We start from the raw sequence: 19,514 nt of genomic DNA, 5'->3' as shown, positions 1-19,514 counted from the left end.
AAATAAAGCTGCATCTTCATAACCGGTTGATAGAAGCAAAGTGTTACTATGCAAATAAATTATGAAGACAAAAGAGTTTAGATGAAAACAGAGCAATTTATATTTATTTATAATATCTGTAAATATGTATAGTTGAACGTAGTAGGTTTTTTAAATTTAATTAATTTATTACTATGAGTCTGTAATATTAGATTGATCACTGAATACCGGATAGGCTAAAGTCGTGTGGAGCATGTCATTGTGCTCTTCCAGAGAGGTTTGCTGATAGTGAAGAACAAGGCTTTTAAGAGTTGGATGAATGTTGTAGGGTTCAGCAAACCCAAATCCTCGTTCAGTTTTGTTGATCAAACAATGATAAATCTTGTCAACAACTATTGATAATGCGTATTGTCCACTTTGACGACGCTTACGGATTAAGAAAGTACCACTTGGCTTATTATCTAGCATTTTGGTTGCTTCGTGACGGTCACAATCCTCAATTAACCAGTTACGCTCATTTTCATGGGGTAATGATTCTTTTTTTGGTAATGTTTTCAAATTTTTTATGACAACATAATTACATGCGTCAGATGAAGTAACAGTTGAAGAGGAAATGGGTGATGAAAGAGTAGAGGTTAAAGGTGATCCAATGTCATCGTAAGATGTTTCACTGGATGTACTGTTGGCTATTGAATTCATTGAGGCACAAAGTTCACCTGCAGTGATACCAGTGTTGATGACATCAGCTTCATCGAGGCTTAATTGCAAAATATTTTCAATGACCTCTTTTGAAACACTTTTGTTGGTCAACATTGTTTGCAGTATATCACGTTGACGATGAAGTTGGGTAACTTGTGGCTTGAGTCCATTCATTTCTCGATCCAATGAGCGACTTAAATTGGTTGCCGTCTTTAACTTGCACTCAATGTCACCTCTTTTACAGACCATTTCATCTCTACGTTTAGTCAAAATCCTACAATGATCTTCCATTGCTTTGATTTCATGTGAAAGCGCTTCTTTCTTTAGTGTTTCATTCAATTTGATATGAGCTTCCAGAATAGCGATTGTTTCATTAATTGATTCAAAGGCTTGTTTGTACATACCAATGTCGTGTAAAATTTTGTTGTACTGGTCGTGGTATTTATCATAAGAATTGGCAATAATGAGACACTGTTTATTTATTTTGATCAATTTTTCCGATAAAGCATTAATATCCTCTGATTCTGACTCTTCACAGACTTCACTTTTATCAAATCGGGAAACAGGATAGAGCAACTGTATATCCAATGAAGGGTGATATTGAGCCAATGAATGGTTTCGATAGTAAGAAATGAGATCAACAACTGAATCGAATGAACATGGCTCAGTAAAACCATATTTACCGTTTCGATAGATAATCTTTATCAATTTGTTACTTCCTCCCTTTCGAAGTGTTAAAGTGTATTCACCTGAACCTTTAACGGAAGCATCACGAACAAGAAAACTACCATCAACAGTATTCTTTAATTTTTCATTAACTTCTTCTCGTGTAATATCACCCCAATACCATTCAGCTTGAGTTAATACCATAATTTGTTAAAATTGTTTGAATCCAAAGAATATCAATAAAAATAGAATAAGAACAAGGTAACAACAATAACAAAAGTAGATGGCAAAGGTTTAACAATCAACTTGGAGTCCAGATGATTTCACAAAGTTAATTATTATTCAATTAGTTAATTAAAAGCATTTAGTTATAAAAAAATAGGAGATCAAATTTAAGTGTTCCGTGTAGATTTAAATTACAAAATATGTTCCAAGAAAAAACTAAATAGTTTTGTAACGTGAATGAAGAGGGCGATATCTGTCAGCTTTGGTATCAGCCTATTACAAGGCTTACTCGCTGGTTAAGAGGAGGAGTTATTTTATCGTCACAATCACAATTGTTAAAACTCGTTGAAATGGATTGCAAATTCATTGTGCAGTGATATTTAGGTTCGTTTTTAATTCTCAATCTTATGTTTGTAGTATTTTTCACCTCTTTTTGATTGTTTAAACCTTTCTCCAATCAACCCTTGGACACTACTCAACCCAGCAAATGTCTTTTAATACTGTTCACCGGCCTGAGAGAAGTGTTAAATATGCTCTTTTGGCCATTTCTCTTACTTACATAGTCATTGTTTACTCTGTTTACCTCAATTTTCCCAAATTGTCTGAGACTGAAAAGCTAAAAGTGAAAATACCAAAGAATGAAGAGGAAGTCAGAAATTTGGCTTCTGTTTTGGTTAAATATCGGGATAATAATTATTTAGTTTTGTTTTTCGCCATAACTTCATTGTATATTTTACTTCAATCATGTGCTATACCTGGCTCCATTATGTTGAGTCTTTTGTCAGGCTATCTCTTTCCATTGCCTGTAGCTTTATTTCTCATTTGTTTGGTAAGTGTTGTTGCAAAATTTAACCTTGTAAAGCCTGCAATAGGTACTCATTTTTTCCCATCACCCACCACTCTATCTGCTCTAAATTACAACTCGTTTATTAATCATGCTTCTTTTTTCTCTTGTTTTTTTTCTGTTTTTAACATCTTTTTTACTGTTTTTTTTTCTTGTTCTCTTTCTCTCCTTTTCTCTCTTTTTTGTCCTTCTTTCCCCAATCCACCTTCTCTCTACTTCATGATCATCGTCATAATCATCTGACTATCACAACCATCACCATCATTTTTTCCATCATCCTCATGTGATTGAACACACCACCATCAGTGCTCAGCCACTGGAGCATCAATTTGTTACTGTATTTCATACTGCTTCGGTCGAGAACTGGTTCTCAAATATTTTCCGGAACGAGCAGCCGAATACCGAGCAAAAGTTGCCAAAAACAGACCATTCTTACTATCATACATTCTGTTTCTCAGAATAACCCCTATTATACCGAACTGGGTCATCAATCTTGTTTCACCACTCATAGATGTACCTCTTTCTACTTTTTTCTGGGCCACTTTCTTCGGAGTAGCGCCACCCTCATTTCTTCATATACAAACTGTTAAAACATTAGAGAAGATTGTTTCCAGTGATTCTTCACATTTTAGTTATTCCAATCTTGGCATTCTTTTGATTTGTGCTACTTTGGCTCTTTCACCAGTCATTTATAAATTTAAACAGAAAGGAGAGAAATCTGTGGAAAACAACAAGTCAAATGAATGTTTACATGTTGGTTAGACTGAATATACCAAATCATCGTCATTGAAAATTCAATTTTTAAGTATTTACCCTGAGTGAAACTGGTCGCTCTCTTATTGGAGTTGATTCAATTTTTGCTGTAAATAATGTAAAAAACAACAAATAACTCGTGTTAAAACTATTTAGGTTTCATCCTAAATGTCTGATCTCAGAATCATTTTTTTAGTTACAATATCAGGTCCATTGTAATCGAAAATTGATTAAACTGTTGAATTTAACTATTTTCAAGTTTCGACAATACACTTAGTGCCTGTCTATTGTCGAGACTAAATTTGGTTTGATTGATCAACCTATTAATTTTTGATGACTTTTACAAACCCTTGCTTTTGTATTATATTTATGTTCATCTAATTGTGACCTCATTATTAGCTCAATTCAGGCCTTTATAATGTTGCATTAATCTGAGCAAAAATCAAGATTTCTCTTTTTTTTATAAATTAAATCGACAGAGTCCAAAGAATAATAACATTCATATCGTTTCGCTATTTAATTGCAATCAAATTTTAATTCAAGTTTCAATACTTTATTACTTTGTTATTTGGTCTCCAAAAGATCGATTGTTACTATTAATATTTAATTATAATCACCTTGATATATCACTTTTTTTAGATTTTAAGATACATTCAAAATGAATAAAAAAAATAAATTGAAGTCTAATTTGCACTGAAACGCTATCAATCGAACAATTTTTTACTCTAATTTCTGAAGAAAGGTAATGTTGTACCTGATGAAACCTACTCAAGAACTGAGCAAAACTACTCAATAGATTATCTTATATCACAGAAAAAAATCCTTATTGAAATCGAAAGCTCGAAATACTTGGAGAGATTATTTAGAAGAATAGACTTAATTGTGTTGATTTATTTAAATGACGTAAGCATATTATGTTCAATTGTACAAAGCAATAAGATAACAAGAGAGAAATAAAAAGATCGAATATCTGGTTTCTATAAATTATCTCTTAATATCAGATCTTTCATTGTAAGAAAGGAATTATTTTATGTAATCAAAGCTAATTTCATTATCTGATTAACGACGAGTTACCCATCGATATCTGCTGTTACCACATTGTAACATGTATCCATGATGATTGAGGTATTCGATCATTTGTTCAAATTTAGCAACTGGTGGGCCATTTCGTGCTATTGTCCATAAATCATCATATGTAAACTCAGTTTCTGGATTGCTGTGAAAGTACTCTTCAAGATAACGGACAAATCTTTCATTAGATGAACGACACCGTTTATTTGCTAATCCAACTAAACCTTCATTAACCGGTTCAATGGAACGTCTAACTGAAGACTGGCTTGACTGACTATTCAGTGAAAGGACGTCTTTTGGGAAGATATCGGACCGAGTATATTTGATTAACTCAACAATATCCAGGACATCACGCTTGGTTACAACTTGCTTTGCTTCAAGCCTTGCTCGAGCTAAACTCAATCTCATCAGCGATGCCAATAACTGGTTGTCACTTGGATGTCCAATTGGTCCAACAATTCCTCGATAAGTTTTTTCTAGGTATTCTTCGTAAAATCGGAATACAGTGGCGTGAGCTTCTTCGTCAAATTTGGGAAAGATTTTGGCACGAACAAATTGAATATATTTTGTGAGAAGTTTCCTGGGTAATAAATCCATTGAATCTTTGTCTAGGGAAGCAAGTTTAACTTTCAAAGATTGATTAGCTTGGTCTGTAGGTGATTGACTTGATCCTCGATTAGATTGCTGTGTTGATCTATTAGATGGTAATCGACCTTCTCGGTTTTGAAGAACTCTTTTGGTGAAACTGCGATCAGTTTGGTGATCAGGTTCATCAACCAAATGAAAAATGAGATCAAATTGATTTAACATATCAGATGGCATCTTTATATTTTCATAAAGTGTCTTCTCGAGACGATAGGTTCCTCCAGCTGGGGTAGCAGCAGCAAAAATGGCAATTTCCACAGGAACTGAATGTACAAATGAGTTCTTATCAACTTGGAATATTTGACTCTCCATTATTTCATTTATAAGATTCCATTGAGATTTCATGACATCTAAATCATCAATACAGCAGACTCCTGAAAAAGAAGAAATTTAATAAAGAATCTTGAAATGTGTGAGTAATTGCTTTTGGTGAGAATAATTTACCCTTATTTGCTTGCAAAACTGGACCTGCATTGAGCACTTCTTCACCCTTTTCAATTTTTACATCGAAAACCAAATTCTGTGTATAATTTTTATCGGCATATGAAGAAACTGGAGCAACTTTATGAGCAGCATTTAATAGTTCTTTTTTGTCTTTATTAGGTGCACCCAATAATAAAGTGTGAATTTGTCCTCGATAAGGAACGGGGTCTTCTTCATCATGACTATCTGATTCATGGCCACCAATCAATGAAAGCAATACACCAAGTTTAACCATGTTGTTACACGATACTGAAGGACAGAAAGAAGCAGTTACAAGTCCTAAAATGTCTGGTTCAGCTATTATCGCCTGTAATAAACAACGTAAATTTCATTAGAACTAGTAAATTGAATGGACAAACGAGGAATTACCTGTATCGCTCTCAAAGTTTTGGAGTCAAATTTATCCTCAGTATTGATTGATAAGCTTGAAGCTAACATATAAAAGCCACAAATTCCGGTACCCTCGATATTTTTCGGTTCAACAATCACTCCAGATATGGTAACTGAGTCCATAATGAAGCACTTTTCGATGAGATGGTTGATTAACTTTATGGAAATAGAAAAAATACTTATTTAGTAACATTAGTAACACGGAAATGGAATTGTAACTAACCTGAACTTTAATCACATGAACTTGCTTTTCGCCTGTTTTAGAGTTGTATCTAGTTTGTATGACACTAATCATCTGAGAAGCAACCTTTATGTTGGCATTTTTAAGACGAAAGAACGTAATAGGATTACCCCGTGATGATTTCTCGGTGTTGGTTGATTGAGCATTACATTTGGTGGAATGACAAGTCACTGGAGTTTGTAGCTGGCCCATAGGTTGAAGTACATATTGAAGGCAACCACAGTTTTCACATCGAAAGGTTGCCTCATAAATAGCCTGACTAATTTTACCAACAGCGGCTATTGTACCAGTAATAGTGACAAACTTATTATAATGAGGCGGTGAAATTTCTCCTATTGGTGTAATTTTTGTAAAACCAGTACATTCAAACCACAGTCTTCTGAAATTATCAAAATTGAAAGCTTGAATTTGACTCGATCGTTCCTCAGCCTCGGAATCTTTATGACGTTTGTAAACAAGATGAGTGGCAAGTCCTAAATACTTGAAATAATTTAACGGATCGTTTACCAATTTCACAGCAAAATCTTCATCAATATATTCAATTTGGGCAATGTCAATCGAAAAATAGCCTTCATTTTCAATGTTATCCAAATGGCTACCCTCCATGGGTACCAAGCAAGTAATCAACTTTTCACATTGTTCCAAGGCTTCTTTAAATTCACTATTATCAAAAACTTCTCTTGGAAAGTAATTCTCGATCCCAGGACAGTCCAAATCTTTATTTACCTCCCGAGCACTCATGATGAAAAACGAAACACTAAACAAAAAAAATCAAAAAGAGCTTTCAATTAATAAAAGAAAAACAGTTTCACATTGCTAAGCATTGTTAAGCATTGCTAAGGAAACGTAAACAAGCAAGCCAGTTAAGGGATCGTTACCTAATAATAAAGAAAAATTGGAGGCAAAAAAAGTCTAAAAGATTAATCAAACATTCAAATATAAATCTAAATTGAATAAAATTTAAATAAAATAAAAGAAACAATAAATAATAAAAGCCAACCATTATCGAGTAAAAAGCGAAACAAAATTACAGCCAAAGTCACTTTAAAGTTTATCGCTCTAAAGCTAAATCAATTATCCATTTATTATTCCAATAAAGTTGCCATTAAATTGATGAAATAAGCCTGATAAAAGTACGAAATAAAGTTAACCAAGGTGGCTAACTATTAAGTCTAACTATTAATGCTAACTGTGAATAATAACAATATTTAAAGGCAATCAAGTAAAGAGTCGATGAGAGATGATGAAGAAAAGGCTGAGGAAAGTGATAAATAGTGAGAGTTGTTATGCCAACCAAAAGGGAAGGATAAAGGATGAAAAGGAAGGCGAATGAATGGAAACTAATGTATCCTGATTGTGTGGTGTAAGCATGAGCTTAAAGTTTGTCAATTGGCAGAGAGGCAGATGAATACGCCAGAGTAAAATGCTTCATCCTGATCATCCTCATCATCATTCTCACTCACTTTTTTATCATTATCTCGATTCCCTTGAACCGGTAACTTGAATGGAAACCATTGAGAGGTAAACTTGATTCCTCTTGGCTCTTCGTTTTTTATTTATTGTACAATCCGTCAAATAAATACATATACATACGTTTACCATTTGAGCAAAAATAATGATTCTCCTGACTTTTTCATTTATGATTCTTCACCATCTTTTCCATGAACGATGTGAACAAGACTGATGACGATGATATTAATAGTTAACCGACTCTGATAGTGACAGTGATGATGAAAAGAGGACAACTTTGATTCTTCATCTTTCCCTTTGCGTTCATTTTACACTAAATTTTGTCTCCATTTCATTAGTTTTTTGTTTCAAAATTTCAATCTTTTTTTGTTCAATAATTTCAAGTTGAAAAACTAAAGTTGAAATGTGCAACAAAGTTTAACCTTTAAGAGTAAATTTTGACCGCAAAAGTTGAACAATATGACATTGATACAAGTTGCTTCATTGTTTCAATTACTGTTAACATTTTCATTGGGAAAACTTGATTCTCCAGAAAATTTAACTCAATTTTCAATTGAACCATTTGTGTTGACCAACTCCACTAAAGATGAAAAGGTTAACCCAAACAGACGGACAAATTGGGTTGTGATTAACTCTACTCTAGTCAACTCAACACTCGATCAACCAAATGGATTGACATTTGTCCGATCGAATGGCCATTTTGTTAAACGAGGTAAGAATCGATTTCGTTTAATTTTTTTCTCTTTTCTCTCGTTTCAATCTCCAAATTTTCAGTCTACTTTTACTGTTACTTTTGCTTCATTTTTCATCATTAATTTTGTCACTTTTGTTAGGCATTTCATTATTTGGTTTCAACAAAATTCCAGTCAACACTCTATTAAGTTGATGGTTAAATCTTAATTATCTCATCAAAAATAATTGTAACTGTGAATTTAAATTCTGACAATTGGGTGGAAAGAGTTTCAAAAGCTGAGAAGAAAATAATTGGTAAAGTTGATCTTTAAACTCAACAATTATAAAAGTGGTTCAAGCAAAAGTAGTTACATTTAAAGATGAACACTTCATCAAAATCATTTTTAAAAAACAAAAATTTCTTCGATTTTTTTATGAAGAGTTTTAATTTTCTGCTAACGAACAGATTAATCAGAATAAAAATTCTCAAGTTTTGTTCTTGCTTTGTGAAGTTCAATAAAATTTATTCAAAATTTAAAATGTCAGATTATTCTCTTATAACATTTTCAAAAATTTGAATTGGAAAAATCTCCAGATTTGCTTCGAATGAAACTTTTCTCAAAACAAATTGGTCAAACTTTCATTCTGATCTCATCCATGTTCAAAATGAATTCAAAATTTCTTCCAGTAATAACTTGTAACAAAATACTTCATGATACTCCAATCATGACAACATATTAAAGAGCTTTCACTGAATCAACTTATTCGTCAAACTTTGAGCGCAAGAATTTCATTTTGCAACTCATTTCATCGATTCTGAAAATTTTTCGTTCGGTCGCCCAAACTCGAAGATAATTCTTTACTTTAAAGATTGACATTGCGTTTCAAAAGTACTTTTGATTAGAACTGAATCTCTCGTACAAAGAAAAAGAAAACGCTCATTTTCTGAAAGAGAATGAAGTTTCGAATCGGCAGAATTTTCGGGTATAAATTTTTCTCTTTTGATAAAGGTTAGAATAAAATGTTCAGTAATTTCAGTTCTTTTTACTGAAAAGATTATTTCCATCGAAAATTTTTGAGCGAATTTCAATTTTTCAATTTTTTCTCCATTTCTTGAAATTTATTCATAAAGTTTGTTTATTGGAAAACGATTATATTCTGATTTCAGTTGAATATTTCATGATGCATGAAGAAGAATGGAATGATTTTGAAAACTTCTAATGATGAGTCGATTGATTAAACTTTTTTGTTTAGCCTTAAGCGAATAGCGAAATGGTATTTTTTTGAGATTTAATTTTTACTTTGAACAAGTAACTTTTGTTGACCCGTTTGCAAGTCCAAATATTGAACCTTGAAGGCACAAATGACCATTCACTTGAACAGTCAAAGCTAACAATTTGTATTTGTCTGGACAAGAACAAAGTTGAACAGAAACGTTCGATTGGAAACAATTTTTCTTTCTTTTCTCTTTTTCTTCATCTGTAAATATTTTCTCAAATCTCTCATTCCCATACAATTTTGCACTTCTTTTTCAAGTCAATAATGACGATAATAAAGAACTGGTCAGTTGAATTGATTTCAATAGTTTCATTTTATATTTCCTCATGTTTGTATTAACAGAATGTGCCAAAAATGGAAAGGAAAACGTTGAGAAAAAAGAAGAGTGGAAAAAGAGAAAAAACGAAATTCTCAAATGAATAGAGAGAAGAGTTTTTTTTACTCTTATAAAGTGGACATGAGATGGTCAAGAGCCATGTTAACATGTTATTATTTCCTGTTCATTCAATCTTTATTGGCCTTTATCATAGTTAAACAGTTGCAAACAAAATGAACATTCATTATCATCATTTAATGCAATAAACTTCAGAGTTGTAAAACTCAATTGACTTCGAATCGAGTCAACAGAAACTTCAAACTTGCATTTCACAAACAATATTCAAAATCTCTTCACGCTTCAAAATTCCAAATTTTAATCAATTCTTCGTTTCCAAAAATCATTAAAATAAATAAATCACTCCAAGGTTCTTGTTCGAATTATCACCCTAAACATGGAGAATTCGTAGATTTTTTTCTTCATCAGTTGAGTGGTCGAAAAACTTATTCAAGAATCAGTTTGAAAAAAAGTTCGAGAGCTTCATTTTTAGACGATTTACAAAGTTCTTGCAGTGAAAAACGCTTATGCAGAGTCATTTTGAATCAACACAAAAAATTCGTTGAAAGTCGAACGAAGTCGATCTCGGTTCGTTCTTGAACAGAAAAGTTGCGAACAAAAGAGTAAAGCATTTTGATTTTTTCTCATTGATATTCTTTCGTTTACAACACTTTCGAATCTCTTCATGGAAAAAAGTTTCTCTGAATAAGATTTTAGTAAAGACTGAGAAAAACGGAATTTATGATCAGAGTCTATCCAACTTTATGCTTTGACATGAACTGTCAGTTCTTTTTGAGTAAATATTTCATGGAGTTCAATAGATCACTGAGCTTCTTTAATTTATCAAACTTGTTCGTCAGTTTTAGCATTTTTATCCGAATCCAGTGAAATCAAATTAATGAAAGTTGTGCTCCTTAGTTGTGGCGTTCAAGAAAAGCTGGACTTTTACCATGAGAAAATACAAATAGAGTTTCCTTGGAATCGGAAAATTTATTCAGCCTTTTATTGATAATTTACCAATAACTTACTCTTGAGAATTGATAACAAGTTGATAAAATTCTGATAACTTGATAATCGATGATATAAAGTATAAAAGATGAATTCTTATCAATAATAAATAAAACATATTAATGTATATTCCATTGATTTCTTCTTCTTCTTCTTCTTCGCCTCTTCACTTAAAATAAAAATAATAAAAACAACGATAACAATAAGATAAAAATGTCTACAGATGAAGAGCCAAACAACTTGCCAATATTTAATTATCAAAGAGATGTTGAGTAATTTAGAAATGGTAAAAATGTTAATGTTATTGGTTAACATTAACAGGGGAAAATGGAGTGAATCTTGGATGATTCTTAATTTGGAAACAAACTCATGTTCAACTTGGAATACACTTAGAATCCATCAGTTTTATACATAAATACAGATAAATATATAGGTTGAGTAGTCGAGTAATAACATACACTTTCATCATCATCATCATCATCATCATCATCTTCATCGTCATCAGACTTTTTCCTTTGCTCAATAAAAACTTTCTCCAGGGAATTCTGTTTCTCACCAATATCATTCTGATGATCATCTTTGAATCGATTTGGTGTGTTACCATGTAAATCAAGAATCGTAAGCAACTCTCTGATATTGTAATTTTTGTGCCTCTAATCAACTTTTCCCTTTACTTGCAACTTTCACAATGAAAAGGCAAAATGTTACTATTAATCAATTTAATCAAATTAACCATTGAATAGCTTTCTTCTCTACCTACGATTGACCCGAGGATAAAATTGAAATTCAACCGTGAAATGATATTTACGGCTGTCGCCACCATATGAATAATGAATACTCTCTTGAAACAAGAGTTCTTGGTTAAAGACGAAATTCTGATATTCAACACTTCTAATCTCACTCCCAGTCTCACTCTCAGTTTCTACTCCCAGTTGTCACTCCCGATTAATTCACAAGTCCAACTCTTAATCCAACTGTAGCCTCACTCTCATTCTCACCCGTTCTTACTCCAAGTCCTTACTCCCAGTTCCTACTCCCAATCAATCCCAAGTCTAACTTCAGTCTCGCCCCAGTTCTCACTGCAAGTCTTTACTCCTAGTCGATTCCGAGTCCAACTCCAAGTCAGTCTTGAGACGAACTACCAGTGTAACTCCCAGTCAACTTGGAGTTGAACTTGCAATTGAAGCCAGGACTAAACTCCCTGTGCACAATTCCCTGATAATCTTTGAAAAGTTATCTAATCTCAGTTGGATACAAGTTGAAGGGTAACAAAAAGGCATTTAATAAGTTTACCCAAGTTGCAAGTTTGTTTCTAAAATGCATAATCACCATTGTTTTTGTTGAAAGTAAGAATGGAAATTAGATTCATGGTATGCTTCTTGTATATTAATACATATAAATAATCTTAACCTCGTTTTTCCTCTTTCTACTTATTCTTATTATTACAACTCATTTTCCTGATATTTTTCTCTTTTCTCTCATTTCGATTCTGTTCATCTACTTTGCAAATCGTACCATTGCTCATTATGCTTAGAGTTACTCATTTTTCTTGCCTTTTCCTTTCCTTCATCCCTTTTTCATCTTCTCTCAATTTCTCTCATCTCTTCCTTTCACTTTCCTCTTGCAAACTTCACTGTAAGATACAAAATTTATTCTGACTTGATAGATGTTCAGAAAGAAAGAATTAACAGATTTCCAACATTTACCTAGAATAAAGCAAATAATCAGACAGAAGATCATCTTTTTCATGAACAAAAAAAGTTGATGATCATGATACAAGAAGAAAAACGTTGCAAAAGAATGATGAGCTGAATGAAGAGCTGTTGGTTTCCAGTCGATTAAGTCAGATAAAATCATTATCCTCATCAGGTTACCATGTCTTAAGCAATTATGTGAAACAGACCTTGAAAATCAAAACTAATATCTCACTCATTATCCTCTCATCGCAAGCCTTGTTACCTCTAAGTCCAATCGTATTGAACCATCTAACCTGAAACGGGAAAAGTTGATCCAAAGCTAAACCTAAAACTCAACCGATTCAAACTCAAGTTATGTAAATGATAAATAACCTTTACCATCGATGACAAGAAAAGGATTGAACTCGCAAAAAGGAAAGTGAATCAAGACAAATAAGTTCATCTCGAGTCTGAACCATTTTCTCGCCTCAATTTTCAGTTCAACATTTTCCTCATTCATCCTCTTCCTTCCTCCATATTGTTGACTTTCTAATCCTTTAACCATCTTCATCATATCTTTATATTGTCCTCTTCATTCTTTCCTCTTCTTCTTCTTCTTCATCTTTTGATGAATCGTCTTCAAAACAACAATTCCATTTCTTCTTCTCTTTCCATCCCTTTCTTCATCCCATGACTCTCATGTGTGTGAAAAGTTGTTATTAAATTGAACAGTTCATTCAACGAAGAAGAGCCTTTTCCAAAAGAGCAAAAAGAGTCGAGAAAAAAAAAGAAAACAAAACTTGTAATAATGGCTTATAAGTTCCAAATTTGGTGACTTTTATACCATTCAATTAGTGTTAATCTAATTAATTAAATTTACAATTCTACTCGAGAAAGATTGACACAATTTCGCTCACAAATCAACTTTAATGATAACATTTATTCTCAACAATTAACCATAAACAGTGTAAATTTGACTTTCAACTCATGTTAATTTGATTGGCCGCTTCCAAATGGAACATGCAATTTTACTAATCAAAAAGAGCAACAAAACATTTTTCCTTATAATCAAATTAGAGTACAAAATGATGGCCAAAATGTGTTCATAAAAGTCAACCTTGTGATGGAATGGCGAAAAATAACTTGATAATAATTTTCCAGGAAAAAGAATGAAAAAGAAAAGCGAAAAAATCGAAAGATTCTAATGATGATTGTCATAAATTGATGAGATTAATTTGCTAGTTGAAGTTGAAGGTTGAAACTCGTCAATTGCACTGTTGAACAATGACAATGTTAAAAGTGTTTGAAAGTTTGTTAAACACAGAAAAAACTCAATGATTAAGTTAGAGTTGAAACTTGTTCAATCTTCATCTCGATCATTTCTCAAGAGATTTTCTTTCTTTTTTTCTTTACCTTTTGCCTTTTGACTTTTGCCAATTGAAATGAATAAAAATTCGACTCACGATTTACACATGATGTTGATAATGATGACGATGATTAAGATTTGCGGGTCCAAAATTGTATGATGAATAGTAAAAAGGTGAACAAGGAAAAGTGTTTCATCTTGATCGGGCTCATCATCAGTTAACAACATCATTGTCACCATAAGAACAACAACTTGATCAAAGTTTACTTTGAGTTAAAAAGGTTCAAATCTAATAATATTAATCAACCAACCAATTCACAATTGTTTACAAACATGAGCAAGTGGAGAAAATGATGAAGAGGAAAAATTTCTTCTTCTCTTTACCTTTGAGTAGACTTTTGGAGTGGGATGAGGGTGAATGAATACCATGAAGAGAGAAGAAGAAATTTTCAGTTTGTTCTCTTCAAAGTTTTTCTTCAAACTTGATCAGATAATGAAAATGAAGTGAGACGAAAATGATGAAAGTGCAACTAGAGTTTGAGTACTTTTGTGGGAAACGCTTTGACAAAATGAGGAAAAAGAAAATTTCTCTTCAAGAGTCTTATTCTTTTCATTTTTGATGAAAAGTTTTTGCTCATTTTTCGAGCTTTTTTATTGTTCGTAAAATGGTTCCATTCAATGGTATTCAGAAGGTTTGGCCTAACCAATGAATCCACATAATAACATTGTTCCAAATCCAGAGTCAGTCTCATGGAAGGAAAAACATCGAAATGAGAAAAAAAAGTTTTTTTCTCTAAAAAAAAGTTCAACAAAAGTCGAGACAATTTTACTAGTTTAAATTGAATGATTAGTTGATTCAAGATTGGCTGACCTTTGAAGAGCCAATCAATTTGAGTTCACTTTTGAATAATTGAAACAAGAGGAAATGGTTTTCAAGAAAATTTTCATTTTCCGTCAAAAAATATTAACATTCAAAGGAAGAAAATAATTCATAAATAATAGCAATCAAAATAATGGATTGAAAAACCTCAACTCAATAATGTTATAAACTTGAAATAATAGGAAAACAACAATAATAATGTTGAGAAAAAAGTGATTTCTCAAAATTCTGTATCGATAGACATTTCATTTCCTTCCTCTCTATAAAGGTAGACTGGAAAATGCATGAAAACTTGGAATCTGAAATTGAGCTTAAATAAACTTAATTCACTCCAATCCAATCGAATTACTTTCATTTTTTTCTTTACTCATTTAATAATATTATTCAGACTAAACCAATGAATGTAAAGAGAAACTAAAATCTCTGTAACATTTCAATTGAAACTTGAGAGAAAAGAAAAATATTATCACAAAAAGAAAAGAAAACAAATCTTTTAAACTCTATTTACTCCCAGTTACAAGTTTATCATTAAAACGGGGAAGGAAAATGTCTTTAATAAATCCAAGTAAAAGATGATAAATGTTTTCAAAATGTTGCTACATTTAACTTTCTCTTTCTCTTGCGCTCTGTCTCTATCAATATCAATCAATTCAAACAATAATAATAACTCATTGTTTGTCTAATAACAATATTAACATTTGAAGTGCAACAATAATAGTGAAAAATTTTCAAATGGATTACATGTTTAAATTACCAGAATGATTGAGACAACATTTTCCTTGTCAGTTTATTGTAGTTTTGTTTGCATCACGCTGGAAAATAAATATTTTCAATTGACTGTTATTCACTTGGAAAAGTTTCATCTTGGGAGTGAAGAGTTTATCATCTTTGGTTGCAGTTTCCGTGTTAAATATCAATGAATGTTAATTTTGAGCATTCACTTGATTGCATTATTTACATCTTATTCACGGTTTGACTTGATCATTAACCATTTATAAACATTATTAACATAACTCTTTTTTTTGCCTTCTTGCTTCTTCTTCTTATGCTCATTATTATTTTTGATTATTACAATAATGAAAAGATTTTCTTCCCTTGATTAGTTATCCCAGAGTTTTAACAAGACAGGATACCATTTCGGTGAGGTATTTTGTCTAATGAAATTTTTATTAATTAATGAGATGAAATATAATTAATATGTTAACCGTTAATGAGAACAAGTTGGTAAAATGTAAATATGCCATTTGGAAGGGAAAGAATAAGTTTTGGGAGTTTCACTCCCAATCTATCTGTTAATTCTCGGGTAAACACTTGAATAGCTATTGGATTTTCTTATCAAATTATGTGATTGGTTGCTTTGTTTGTTCAGAAACTTTGTCAGCCAAGATACGGCTAGCACGTATCTCTGCTATTCGCAGTTCCAACAGTTCTGTTATTAAGACCGTTTCATTTACTTTAACTTGAGTAGTAGCAGTACTTGTTGAATCGTTGCTAAATCAGAGTATTTAGATCAAGCAATTTGTTGCCTTCCTTAGATTTTCTCTGGTCGGACCCTAATTCACAGTCACCCTTTACAACCATGGAGGTGCATAGCCTACCATCGACAGTTGATAAGGCTTGGAGGATACATCATCGGATCAGAGGACATACTAAGCTTTTGCTAAGTTATTCAAAGCCATCACAAGAAATTTAATGCTAAGATCTCTAGTGCTAGTGCTTGTACAGCGACCGAAATCACTGAACAGGGTTCCAGGTGAACAAGAATCATTGGCCTTGTATTAATGAATGAGCGGTTAATTTCATCAGCAAGCTGTGGCTGAAGAACATGTTCACGTATTAGCTCTAGAATTACAAAGTTGTACTAAAGGGAAGCATTAAATACTAAAGTGGCTTCCATTAAACATGAGTCTCTGTTAGGCAACATAGAAAATGGATTTTCAATTGACATTGAATTTCAGTTTTGATATTGATCGTTGCAACAGTTAAAGATTATAAAGATGATTCACAACAAATCCTTTCAGCATTTGCATTATATTTGAGAATAAAGCACAATACGAAAGAATTGGAATTGAACATTCACAACTTTTAGCTTCGAAATAAAAATAACACTGGACGTTCATAATTTAGTTTCATAGTTGATTCAGTGAAGATTAATTAGACCCGATTTCAATGTTATATTGCGCTTCCACTATGAGTTATTCATGATTCAGTTCCAGAAAACTTAAACTTCATTTTATGACTTAAAATACAGAAAACTCGAATGGAAATGTTGTTTTTATTTCCTGATGAAGGGAAACTAGACTGCTCAGCTCCAGACTAAAAACGCTTGGGAATTTGCTTTCTACTGAATCCAAAGTACAATAAGAGAACTTTTTTCAAAATGAATTTCTCAAAATTACTGTTGATACCAAGCCTTTGACTCGATCAATTACATAGAGTTCAAACATGATTTCCCAATGTCTTTATAGCTTGATTTTATCGAATTACATTAAATTTTCTTTCTCTTTTGTTCCGTTAGTTAATTTGTAGTTGATGACAGTCACTTGTTAATATGCTAATTAAAATGTGTTGATGACATTTTTTGTTGTAAATTTTTTCTCATTAAAATACTCTCGAGTTGTGTTTGATTGTTCACTGGCAAAACATTTTCATCTCTTTTCAAATGAACAACACTTTTCTGTTCAATATAATCATTTTTTACCAGAATCACTTTAAAGCAGCTAAATCATATTCACTTTACTGATTAATATTAATAAGCTTTCCCTTGTTACATTTTACCGAGAAAAAAAACAAAAACAATTTAACTTTCATGGTTGGGGAAAATGGAAAAAACTGAGATTCTACAAAAATTCAAACTAATCATGATGAATATACCATGATATCGTCTCATCAATTGATTCAATAATAAAAGCCAAAAAGTTGAACTTGAATCAAGAGTTAAATTGTATCAAAATGTAATCGAAACAAATATTCAAATTGAAACTCAGAAAATTGTAATCAAATTAGTTGATCAACAATGAAACTTTTCCATGATAAAACTTCATTTCACGTTCTTCGAGTTTTGGAGAAAAGTGAAGCTTCTAAACAAATGAATTTAAAGCAATTGATTGATTCTCTTGATAATAATTGTACGTTTGTTGAGTTACGAAAAAAGTTTAACCGTCAACAAATTTTGTCAGATCATTCATCATAAATGTTTTTCATTATTTGGCCTTTGATCATCATTATCATCATCAGTTTCATCCTGTTCATCCCAACGACAAAAGTCAATCACGTTAACTTTAATCGCAGGTAAAGCCGAGTCTTTGAATCTTCTTTTGTTTTCTTTCGCCAACTTTTTCTTCCTCTTCATCATTACCAGTTAAACCCTTTTTCCTCTGCATCATCACGTACCAATGGAATTTAGAGAATCTCAAATCCTCAGCGAAATAAGATTAACTGTGTTTCATGATGGATGAATTTACTATCCAGTATCCATGGCTGTGCAAAAAGTAATGATCGATTGACGAACTTCCAAAGTCAGGAGTCAGTTTCATGAGAAAGCATAAAATGATGAAAGCGAATAAATGCAATTTTGGCGAAAAAGTTCTTTTCGATTCTTATTTCGATCTTTCATTCAGTTCAATTTATTCATTAAACTCTTTTAATATGCACAGTTTTTCCTCTTCAAAGGCATGAATTTCAATTGCAACAAATTTCGAGAGAAAAAATTATCTCTTAATGATTGAGTAAAATTTTATTCATGATCAAGATTCAGATTTTCTAGAAATCATTTTCTTCTCTTCAAAAGTTTTCTTGAAATTTTTTTCCAATCCATGAAGTTTTACCATGAGATTTGTAAGAATGTTGTAAAAAGAGTAAATGCTCATTTTCATGGAAAGAGAAACGAAAAGAATTTTCAAGATGAAATGTTCATTTTTGGTGAGATTTATAGATAAACAGAAAATGCATAAAATTGTTGGACAATTGATTCTTTTCTCGACTTTTTTTCCCTTCTAAACGACTGTTTTCATCATCATCATTCTGATTCTTGTTTGATCATTTCCAGTGTAAAGATAATGCACCATTGTTGAACATGAATCTGAATGGACATGAGAGTGAAAACTCATTGATTCAGATCAAGTCAATGAACAAGTTATCATCAGATTAAATGTCAATAATGATGATGATAATTGTGTCCAACTGTAACATGTGAAGATGGAAATGAAAGGAAAAGGGAAAAGTCGGGAAAAGGCGAAACAAGAAAAGTAAATGTCAAAATAAATGTTGGTTAATTGTTAATCAAATCAAAGTTATGAAAAGAAATGAATTTCCATCAGAAGAAGAAAGTTAAATTGCGATGAAATTATCAACTAATCGCATTCAATCATTTTCCCTGAAATCAACTGAAATCGAATCAATACATTTCTCTATTTTATCGAGTTCATTCGAAATGAGAATTCGTTTAAAGACTTATCATTCCAAGTGTTTTTTCAACTTTTAAAGTTATTCCAAGGCTTGCACATTAATATCAAAGTTTTGTCCATCTTTTAGTATCGTTAACAGCAATTAGACTGCAACTTGTATTGATTTGTTGACCAAGAGAAGAGTTTTAATGAGAAATTAATGGTTAACTGAATAAGCATGAAAAGAGATTCAAGGCAATCAGGGAAACAGAACAGTGAACATTAAAAGCTCTGTAAAATTGTTAAACCCGCATAAATCACAGAGAAAGAAATGAAAGTTCATGGGAAAAAGAAGTTTCCTTTTTAAAGAAAATAATGAAAATTGGAAAATTGGCATTTCTGAATTTGAC

The 19,514-nt window shown here is 31.9% G+C and overlaps 4 protein-coding genes across 5 annotated transcripts in view; 2 read left to right on the top strand and 2 right to left on the bottom strand.

The window, feature by feature from the left end:
* Positions 1–76: 76 nt before the first annotated feature.
* Positions 77–1,929, bottom strand: LOC107363060 (phosphatidylinositol 3-kinase regulatory subunit alpha). Its single transcript, XM_015930229.3, has one exon. The coding sequence runs from the start codon at positions 1,546–1,548 to the stop codon at positions 172–174; it is 1,377 nt and encodes a 458-aa protein (XP_015785715.2). The 5' UTR covers positions 1,549–1,929; the 3' UTR covers positions 77–171.
* Positions 1,916–3,865, top strand: stas (Transmembrane protein stas). Its single transcript, XM_015930231.3, has 2 exons — positions 1,916–2,398; positions 2,720–3,865. The coding sequence occupies exons 1-2, from the start codon at positions 2,057–2,059 to the stop codon at positions 3,173–3,175; spliced, it is 798 nt and encodes a 265-aa protein (XP_015785717.1). The 5' UTR covers positions 1,916–2,056; the 3' UTR covers positions 3,176–3,865.
* A 162-nt stretch (positions 3,866–4,027) lies between these two features.
* LOC107363059 (DNA helicase MCM8) lies at positions 4,028–6,772 on the bottom strand. Its single transcript, XM_015930228.3, has 4 exons — positions 5,979–6,772; positions 5,735–5,911; positions 5,327–5,672; positions 4,028–5,256 (listed from the first exon to the last, which is right to left on the bottom strand). The coding sequence occupies exons 1-4, from the start codon at positions 6,735–6,737 to the stop codon at positions 4,226–4,228; spliced, it is 2,313 nt and encodes a 770-aa protein (XP_015785714.1). The 5' UTR covers positions 6,738–6,772; the 3' UTR covers positions 4,028–4,225.
* Positions 6,773–7,504: 732 nt separating this feature from the next.
* Positions 7,505–19,514, top strand: part of LOC107363224 (cell adhesion molecule Dscam1-like) — a 46,121-nt gene continuing 34,111 nt past the window's right edge. Inside the window, exon 1 of one of the 2 annotated variants that reach the window (XM_015930421.3) lies at positions 7,505–8,178. In XM_015930421.3, the coding sequence (XP_015785907.2) occupies positions 7,926–8,178 (253 nt within the window). In that variant the 5' untranslated portion in view covers positions 7,505–7,925. The remainder of the gene's footprint in view (positions 8,179–19,514) is intronic. The other variant, XR_016199632.1, reaches the window with a different exon arrangement.

The sequence above is a fragment of the Tetranychus urticae genome, chromosome 3, assembly GCF_039701765.1.
Source record: "Tetranychus urticae isolate SD_2017Ah chromosome 3, NJAU_TeUrti_SD_1.0, whole genome shotgun sequence".
In the NCBI taxonomy this organism is placed as follows: Eukaryota; Metazoa; Arthropoda; class Arachnida; order Trombidiformes; family Tetranychidae; genus Tetranychus; species Tetranychus urticae.
The sequence above is the reverse complement of the archived record's forward strand: the minus strand, read 5'-3'. Positions and strand labels throughout refer to the sequence as shown.